The sequence below is a fragment of the Panthera pardus genome, unplaced genomic scaffold (genome assembly GCF_024362965.1).
Source record: "Panthera pardus isolate Hobbes unplaced genomic scaffold, ASM2436296v1 HiC_scaffold_10, whole genome shotgun sequence".
In the NCBI taxonomy this organism is placed as follows: domain Eukaryota; kingdom Metazoa; phylum Chordata; class Mammalia; order Carnivora; family Felidae; genus Panthera; species Panthera pardus.
In genome coordinates this window covers 91,160,764-91,170,759 of record NW_026526655.1, presented here as the reverse complement: position 1 = coordinate 91,170,759, position 9,996 = coordinate 91,160,764, and the positions used below count along the sequence as shown (strand labels likewise).

The window sequence follows — 9,996 nt, the reverse complement described above, 5'->3', positions numbered from 1 at the left end:
ACTACTCTTATGTATCTTCGTATCGGGTTGCTTACTTTTCTTTATTTGGTTATCAATCTACTACTTTAATTTTCGTTGTTAAAAGAGTCTGCTCCTTTAACTTTTAGGAAAGTATTGTCGGAAGCTTATTTGAATGAGCATAACCTAGGATGCTTATTAAGATGTAGAATCCTATAGTCAATGACATTGTAATAGCACTGTATGGTGACAGATGGTAGCTACACAGGTAGTGAGCATAGCATAATGTATAGAGAATTTGAATCACATGTTGTACATCTGAAACCCAAATAACATTGTGTGTCAATTATTAATTTTTTAAAAAATTTAAAGGTTAAAAAAAGATGTAGGTTCCCTATAAAAAATGTATAATCCCTATAGCACATTCACTAAATCAGATCAGACTCTCTAGGGAAATACTTCTCGGTGGTTAATGTGTATACAAGTCATATGGGGATCTTATTAAAAAGGAAAACTTCCAGTTCAGTGTGTCTGGGGGTAGTACCTGAGATTCTGCATTTCTTTTTCTTTTGTTTTTTTTTTTAACACTTATTTATTTTTTGAGAGACAGAGAGTGTGAGTCGGGGAGAGGTAGGGAGAGAGAGGGAGACACAGAATCTGAAGCAGGCTCCAGGCTCTGAGCTGTTAGCACAGAGCCTATTGCTGGGCTCAAACTCACGAATCGTGAGATCATGACCTGAGCTGAAGTCAGATGCTTGACTGATTGAGCCACCCAGGTGCCCCCAGAGATTCTGCATTTCTAACAAGCTTAGAAGTAACACTGCTGATCTGCCCACCACACTGAAGAGCAAGGCTCTTGAAGCTGTAATGGCAGTTCCAACCTCGCAGAACCATGTTTTGAATGAAGGAAGAATAAGGATCATGCCTAAATGTAGCATGTAGCATCTGAGTCATGTAAATAAGAAAGGTGTTGCAAGAATAAAGATTAAAGAATATAATGTAATATGTATCAGGTGCTCTTTTGGGTGGCCATATCAGAGAACCACACTCATTGTTGCTGTTATTCTAATCATAAGAATGTATTGAAATTCCAAGAACCAAGCAGTAAGAAGAAAATTGTTTCCTTTTTACTGATTGCTGCTTTCCCGCATGCTGTCCATTGGCTCTTTCTCTCATTTCCCTTCCATACATTTTATAGAGTCTATGGCTGGTATGATCACATTGTTCTTAGTCATGGAAATACAGTCTCTTTCCTCATTCAGTGTGATGAGTAAAATGATTGTTTCTGCTGAAGGGTGAAAAGGTCTTCAAACTAGTTTGCTTTCTAGTAAGCAGTAAGCCTAGAGAGACCCTGGAAAGATGCCTGACATCTCCCTGAAGATTAAATTTCTGCTGAGTGTGTTTTTTTTAACTTACAAAAAATTTATTGAAACACAATTGCCATATAACATTATTGTAGTTTCAGGTGTACAATTGTTGGTTTAATTTTTATTTTTAAAGGGCCTATTCTTTAACTTTTGATGAATTTATAATTGAGTGTAAAGTTAGCTTACATGAATGTCCTTTTCCTCAACTGCAACCTCAATATTCAAAGGTAAAAATGGTTTTGTAGAAATGTATGCATTTGCATGTTTAAATGGGATCTGATTTATATGGTGCCAAGTACCGTTACTGACAATTATGTAGTCTTTGAAATAAAATTATGACTTAAAAATGTATGTGACATATGTTCTACTCCAATTAAAAAATATGCCTAAGGAAATTATCTTTCTTTCTTTTTTTTTAATTCCACAAACCCTGCTAAAATCCAAGAATTTTGTAAACCAATTTATATTTTTCCCTTTGTATGGATATGTTCATATCACTCAACATTTGAACACCAGAGTTTTTAATCATATTTCATGCTGCAATAATAATAATTATTATTCCAATCATAATGGAAGCTTACGCTTACAGAGCTCTTACCAGGTACCAGACTATATGCCAAGTGCTTATGTGAATTATCCTTTTACTTTACATTAAAGTCCTCATAGCCAAGGTGCTTTATTTAATATATGCATAAGGAAAATCTTAATGCTCCCTTGGTGTTACACACACACACACACACACACACACACACACACCCTGAGAAAAGAAAGAAGAGTCTTAAAAAAAGCCTGAAATCATGTGACAGATTTAGCAAATTCTTTTTATTTACATAGAAATGTGTACACATACTTTCTCTGTACACAGAAAATTCTAAGTATATACACATATATGGTTCCCACATATTTTACAATAAATATTATTTTAATCTTGTTTCTAGATGAAAATAAAAAGATGCCTTAAAATATTTCACACCAACCACAAAATTGCAAAAGCACCTGATGAACTCAGAGCAAAAATTTCAAGCCTGTACTACCACACACTAAGCCTAGTACAATTTTTCAAAAGACAAAATCAAACACTGTACAGATATCACCAGTAAAAGGAAAGGAATGAAAAGCAAAATAGAGGACAAGAGCTGTTGGCTTTTTAAATAATGCAGTAAGAGCATTTTTGTTGGTTAGACTGGTCTTCCTTCAGTTTAATGTTTTACTTCAACTGATATTTTACAAATAAGGAGTGGGGGCTGGGTAAAGTTAATACCTACTGTAAAAAGAGTAGCTGTTCCACGAGTCTTACAAGTTCTAGAAACATTACTGGCCAGCCAGACCCTCTTTCTGGACTAATGCAAAGATCATCCAGTTCTACAATGCAGGATGACTGTCCACCCGCCTCAGAGAAGATGGCAAGGACACCAATGGTGAAGCCACAATAATGTTGAAGTGATTTCAAAAGCCTGGTGCATCAGGTATCTTTGTTGTTAGCACTTAATAATAATCAGTAATGTTTAAATATACTCTTCATTTCTACATAGAATTTAATCCCTCATTCAAATAATTAACTAAATGCAAAGAGAACTGAATCTGGGAGGCTAGAAATAATGAATCCATAATCCTGGAATTTTGTTTGTCCACTTCCAATTGTTTTCCTTATTCTAACCTCTAGGGAACAACCACTTTCACTTTCAGAGTTGTTCTCTATGTGTATAAAAATCACACTGTCAAATGAATAGAACGAAGCTATAGGTTATAGGGTGGATACAGATTTAATGGTATTTTTGGCAATCTCACAGCATTGAATTTGGCAAATGAATCTAAAAACATCATGGCCTTCATTATTGTGGGACTCACTTAAAATATAACCAGATTAGCTTTCCCAACCCACTAATATTACTACTCAGGTGAGTAGCCTCAGGATGGTGACCAGCAAAGGGCTAAATGTTTAAGTCACATCCCACTCAAGCTCAGATAATAATGTATTCTGTTCCACTGTGGCACTGTAACTTCACACATGAGGTCTGAAACAAATTTTACCCCTTCATCTCTCATATCAATAACAGCATAGATGTGGGAGGAAAGACAGCAATAAAAACGAGAGTTTGATGTCAGAAATGTGATTCCTCTATCAAATACAATCTTTTCAGTTACTTTACGGAATCTGCTATTTTAAGGTAACCTTCCAAAACATATTTCAAAGGCAGGCTCATTTCAAGAGCAATGTTTATCACATGCATAATTCGGTTCTTTCTCATTACATGTTGCTACCATTGATGCTTCTTTTAGAGAAACAACAATATTTCTAGGACTTAGCCATCCTACATGAAAGCGATGGCTTCATACACAGTTTGACTTTTTAGATTAAGGTACTTAAGACCGAAACAAACACATTTTTACATTTAAAGATCTTTCTTTTTTTTGTTTGTTTTTTAAATTTGAAATCTAATAGGGAACTAAGGTTCACTGCCAGAAACAAAAGGGATCCTTTATCATGAAGAGCTGGGCTTGGTTCTTGGTCATTCTAATTAAATATATAGTCACCCCTCATTTACATCACTGTGGAAAAATTCAGCCGGAAGATAAGTATGGAGTCTCGCTATGGTAATTGTAGTCAGGGCAGACTTTCTGCACAAGTTTATAATCAACACTGTAAAAGGCAATGTAAATGCAAATGACCTTGAAGGGTTTGGAGCACAACCAAGACACATGGCTCTGAGTCTGCTCCTGGTAGCAGATCTTCGAGGGGTCAAAGTTGCACAGGGCAGTCTTCTTCGCCCGATCTGTTTTTTCATATTCAATGCGACAATTGAAAGATTTGGACTCCTTGGTCTCCAAGGTAGACTGCGGGGAAACTTCAAATTCCACCACTTTGGAGGGGGGTACCAAACTCACTGAAACATTGCCCAGGCCTGTGGAATTATGTCGGAAATAAACACTGAAGGTTCCATTTCCGTGGTCAACAATTTTCCCTGTGATGAGGAGGTTGAGTTTGACAGTTTTAATGTTGGAATGGAAATCACCCCATCCGAACATCTTCTTAAATTTTCCCGTTTTTACTATCGGCCTCCGTTTAGTTCTTGCCAATGGCTCCTGAACCTCGGTGACATTGGCCAGCCAATCCCAAAAGTTTTCCATGCTGTCCGCATACGCCAAGTGTCCAGGCTTTGGGACTGGAGACTGTTTAACAAACAGGCGCAGAGGATTGATGATCCTTGAGTGCACCACGTTTCCGACCAATGTCCCCGGAGCATCTTTGTCTTCCCAATCCAGCCCCTCTGTGGCATGCACCACCTTCTTACTTTCACAAAATAACTGTTTGAAAAGAAGAAAGAGAAATAAACTTTAGGTTATGCTTCGAGCGTACACACTAAAGCTAAAGCACAGGGGAAATGCTTGCAGTATTATTTCGATTCTTGATAAATAGCATTTCACACACACAGCTGGGCTCAACAGTGCAACGAGACGGGCATTTCATTCAAACACTGTAAAATTGTGAGTACCAAAATTAAAATGTAATTAGGAAGAGAGTATTTTATTTTAATGGATTGATGTGGTTTTAGTCTCAGCTTCCTAATCTTTACAATACTATCTTTCCAGATTGGAGGAAGGAATGTATTTTGGTATCTCATTCAATAAAAACATTCAATTTGTATGACAAAAACAAAAAAATCATTCAATTTGTGAAGTCTTCTACTTCAGGTAGAAGACAACTCCAGAATGCTGAAGGTTTCTACTAAGAAGCTAGCAACCATCCAAATATAAAATATTAATAAGTCTCTTAAATATATTTGGAAATATTAAGGGTATTATTATATTCAAAGGCTTATGTCATATCATTTCATAACTTTTGATAATTCCATCTCAAACTCTCTAACAAAAAAGGAGCATGAATAGTAATAGAACGGTCCACAAACGTTTTAGTTGAAAGAATATAATTTCAAATTTTGTGGTCTTTACACAAATTCCAAATGTATATTTTTAATTAGTAACAGACTATGTATTATTCAACAAATGTTATTACAACTGAATTATATACCCCGAAAGAATTGCTTAAAAGGATGCAAATGTTTTATGGATTCCACAGAACGTGGTTCAGATCCCACCCACTGAAACATAGCACTTAATCTGCATCTGATTTTTCTTTTTATTCTTTTTGTAGTGTAAGAGTCCCCATAATTTCTAAAAATCATTTAGTTAAGTCAATATTGATTTGGAGGGACAGAATCATAATATATGAAACTGTTGCCTGGAGTGAATATTTATGGATGACTTATGAAGTCCGGAAAATAGAGGCTTCTGGTGGAAACACAGATAGCCTCTTATCTCTAATGGCACAAACCACTCTGGTAATGATTCTCCAGAAAACTGTCAGCATGATGAAAAGGATGAGAAAGAAGTGAAGCTGTATTTATGAACTGTTTCCCCAACCCTTTCAAACTTGGCAAAGCACCTAGTAAAAATAGTCTCAGATCATTACAAAAAATTATTACTTTCAATCCAATTTTGAGGAAAAAAAAAGAGACATAGCTTGGATTATAAATATTTCACTTGACTGTATGGTAGAGTTTAATAACCTGAGGTTATCTTTGATATATTCACAAAAGTTTAGAAGTTCTAATAGAGCTTTGTGCAAAGTGTTTTCACCTACACCTTGTCCCCAGGATCACTTTAGAGTCAGAAACCAAGGACTTCAATGCATGCGTGCTTTTTTCCCCTTTTTTGTACTTTGGGCGGTGAGGCAGAGTTCATAATCTATATATTTGCTTCTGATTAGTTTCCTGAATGTTTTCCTTCCTCATGTCTACTATCTTTAAAAATTCTTTTCCCTTAAATTACTGAGGTTTGGTAGGAGGGCAAATTGATACAATGCACATTCTTACTATATTCAGAACCTAAATGCATACCGCCTTCTTAGGAGCTTGTGAATCCTGAGTTGATACTTCTTTCCTTTGCTGGCATTGAAAGATTAGTATATTCACCAGGAAAAAAAGAATCCTTAGTCTGTATTTCTGGTTCAAAATATTCTGCGTGTTTCTGATACTGTAACTAGCTTTCTGATTTTGAATACTCATAATTATGATGTGCACAAATCTCATTCAAAACCATTGGTAATAACCCACGAAGTTCAGTACTGCCTTCAGTTATAACTTGAGTTTCCTGAGAACTGACTGCTGCAGGCTGGTCCAACTGATGTGTCCAGCCTCTCCCCAGCAAGGACAAGGACACATGGGCAGATAAGAAACCCCTTGCTGATCAAGGCCCAATTTCCCTTCTCTGTGATTATGATTCTTGTTGTCCAGATTCTATTATTTATTTTTCATCCATTTCCAGTATTTCATGAGATGTGCCTTGTTTGGTCAATGCTGACAGACATACCTACCACTTACTAGAATCTTGTAAACAAGAACTTTACTTCCTGATCTCTACTCCCCTATGTGGTACAACTTCCAAACTTCTTTTCTCACTCCTGCCTTCCTTCCTTTCTCTTCATAGGATAAATCCCTTCTGACATTTTCCCCTTCTAAATTGTTAAACAATCTTGGTTCTTACCTTTATGTACCATGCTGCCGATCAATACTATGTTAGTAGAACTAAGACCCATTCTCTATTCAAAAACATTTTTCTTGCTCAGAAGTATGAGAACATTTTTTGTTACCAACAGCAACCTGATCTTTTTTATTTTCCCCTAAAAATGTTTGTTTTACATTATACATTTTCCTGAATTTTTTCTACCTGGGTCATTTGTTCTCATTTAGTGCTTGGCCTGGCTTTCTCCTTACTTTTCCATTATTGAAAACCTATAAACATTGAACCCACCATTCAATGACAAGTAAATTTGCAAGTTAACTGGTATTGGCTTATTCATTGCAGAAGCCGTTATGAGACAGATGTTAAGAAATCCTCTTTCTCTAGGACTTCTGCTGTGATGGTTCTGAGATTACTCAATGATAACAAAAACAAGAATAATAATAAATGATCATTTACTGAGCTTAAAAAAAATGAAGATTTTCTTTGTAGTAATTTATGTTGTAACAACTTGATCCAAACATATGTTGACAAACCCTGAGCAATAAGTATGTAAAAAAAAAAAAAAATCCTAGTTTATCAAGCAGATAACTTAGATGTGATTACTTGCTTTTAGAAAGGCTCTTCAACACTTCAGAAAAGATTTCCCATATGAATTTAAAATGTAATTTAATTTCTAAAAAATATATTTTAACACAATACTCTTCAGGTTCAAACTTATTCAAGGAGCTCTTGATTTGAAGGTTGGCTTATATAAAAAATAATAAAATTTAACGAATAGCACAGATCTATAATTGGTCTCTGTTCTCATAAAAATACTCAGACAGTTCCTTAGATAAAAAGATGTACATATGTTTTAATTTTTTTGCTTTGCCCTAGACCATCACATGTCTAGCTTGCTTTGACAGCAATATTAAAGAAGTTGAGAAAAGCTGTGTGTAAGCTTATCTGTTTATTACTTATTATCATAAATACTGATTTCCAAACATAAACCCCAATCTCAAAACGTTATTAGATAATGATATATTGGCAGAAGAGTGTCATTAAAAGGACAAATATATTGCTAATTGTCCTAAAGAGAAGACGACTGTACCTCCTCTTCCAATTCACTCTCCCTTTGGTATAGCTCGTTTGGCTTCACCCCTGGAATGTTTTCTTCAAATGAATACATCACTGCTGAGAGGGCACCCTCCCCTAGACCCGGTCTACAAGGAGTATTGTATGATCTAAGTCCCCAAAGCTCATGCTTAATCTCAGAGACCTAATCAGGGATGACGAAGGGTTGGAGGAAATATAATCTTGCCCCACACTCATCCATACACTCCCAGTATAGAATCAGCATGGTGGAAAAAGCACAGGGATTTGGTGCCTGATGACCTCACACCCCTCACTTAAGTGTTTGATGTGAACCCGTTTTCTCACCTATATCTCCCTTGTTGATCAATTGTAAGGACAAAATGAAAGAATGGATGGAAATTACTGAGCCCAATCTCTGGCAAGAGTCATTCAGTGACTGATGGCTCTTGCATGGTCCAATGGATAGTACCATGTTTCCTATTCAAGAACTGTCTTCAAAGGGTTGTATGAACTCTCGGGCCTCCAGGAAACTGATTAATGGTTAATCAAGCAACTTGTTCAGTGCCATATGACAAATTAATGACTGAGTAGAAAATACCCTTCTCAGCCCCAGAACATCAATCAATCGTTTCCTCCTATTTCCAGTCTTGCTGGCATCTGAGTTATAGCCAGATCACAGGCACAGGTAAGCTCTCTTTGCCAACAAAATGTGTTTGTGGATCTTTGATTCCAACCTACCGAATGAGTCAGCAAAGGGACCTGAAAGTACAAAGTGTCTGGCAGGTGCCCTCGTTCCTGAACAGACAATTTCCATGATACAGCATGCTGGGAGAGACTGCAGGTGGTTCTGAACCTGTTGGCAAACCACTCTGTCCAAGACAATGTTGTTAGATGTTATCTACAAAACACATGGTTATATTCCCCCTGGTTACTTTTGTACTTTCTGGGACTCTGTCGGTATCACTGCTGTCTTTTGTCCCATCATATCGCAATAATAATGCAAAAACATTTAACTGCAAGCACCAAATGGAGTTTAAAAAAGGGAGAAAAAAGAGGAATTGCTGTGCTTTATCTGTTTGAACACTCCCTGATTTCCACACATTTATCAAAGTTTAAGTAATTTATGTCTTGGCAGAGTGTATCCATTTCACAAAGCACACACATTAGCGAGATACAATGATATCATATTAGCTTTTTCTGCATCTTACAGAGGAGCTCAAAAAGATTAATAAAAGCTCAAACCTTCATCAATTAAATGAAGCAGGTGGAAGGAAGGGAATAGAGGAAGAAGACTGTATTTCATTTCAATTCTTTGTTTTTAGGGGGAAAGAAGCTGACAGGTTCAAATCATTCATCATAACAAGCTGGAGTTGAATTTCGCTGATAATTAAATGCATTTTTTTCCCCAAGAGGCAAAGAAGTTGCAATGAATTTTATAGTAGCAGATGTGAGAACTGTCACGAATTATGGAAATAATTTATAAACCAAAAAGCATCTTCATCTGCAAATACTATATCAGAAGATCCTTTTAAAAACTGCATTTGTCATGTATTTTTCAATAAGCACTTTATTTTAGAATAATTTTAGTTTACGGAGAAAAGCTGTGTAATACAGAGTTACCATATGCCCTGCACCCCATTTCCTATATTGTTAACTTCTTACACTGCAACACACTTGTCACAACTAATGAACCAATAATGACATATTATTATGAACTAAAGTCCATAGTTTGCTCAGATTTCCTTCATTTTTCCTTAATGTCCTTTATCTATTTGAGGATCCCATCTAGAATGCCACAGTACATTTGGTCATCATGAGTCCTTAGGTTTGTCTTGTCTATGTCTTTCCTTGTTTTTGATGACATTTTGTATGTTTTGAAGAGTATTGGTTAGGCATTTTGTAGAATGTCCTCCAATTTGAGTTTGTCTGATTTTTTCTCATATTTACACTGGAGTTACAGATTTGGGGAGGAAGAACACAGAGGTAAGGTACCATTTTCATCACTTCATCTCAAGGGTCCATGTTAGCAACATATTTTATGACTATTGATGTTACTCTTAATATTTGGCTTAGG

General features: G+C 36.1%; 1 protein-coding gene across 1 annotated transcript in view; it reads right to left on the bottom strand.

Annotated features, from left to right (window-relative positions):
- Nucleotides 1-2,127: 2,127 nt before the first annotated feature.
- The window catches only part of NXPH2 (neurexophilin 2), a 113,457-nt gene continuing 105,588 nt past the window's right edge, over nt 2,128-9,996 (bottom strand). The window contains exon 2 of the mRNA XM_019455021.2: nt 2,128-4,631. Coding sequence (XP_019310566.1) covers nt 3,888-4,631 — 744 coding nt within the window. The 3' untranslated portion in view covers nt 2,128-3,887. The remainder of the gene's footprint in view (nt 4,632-9,996) is intronic.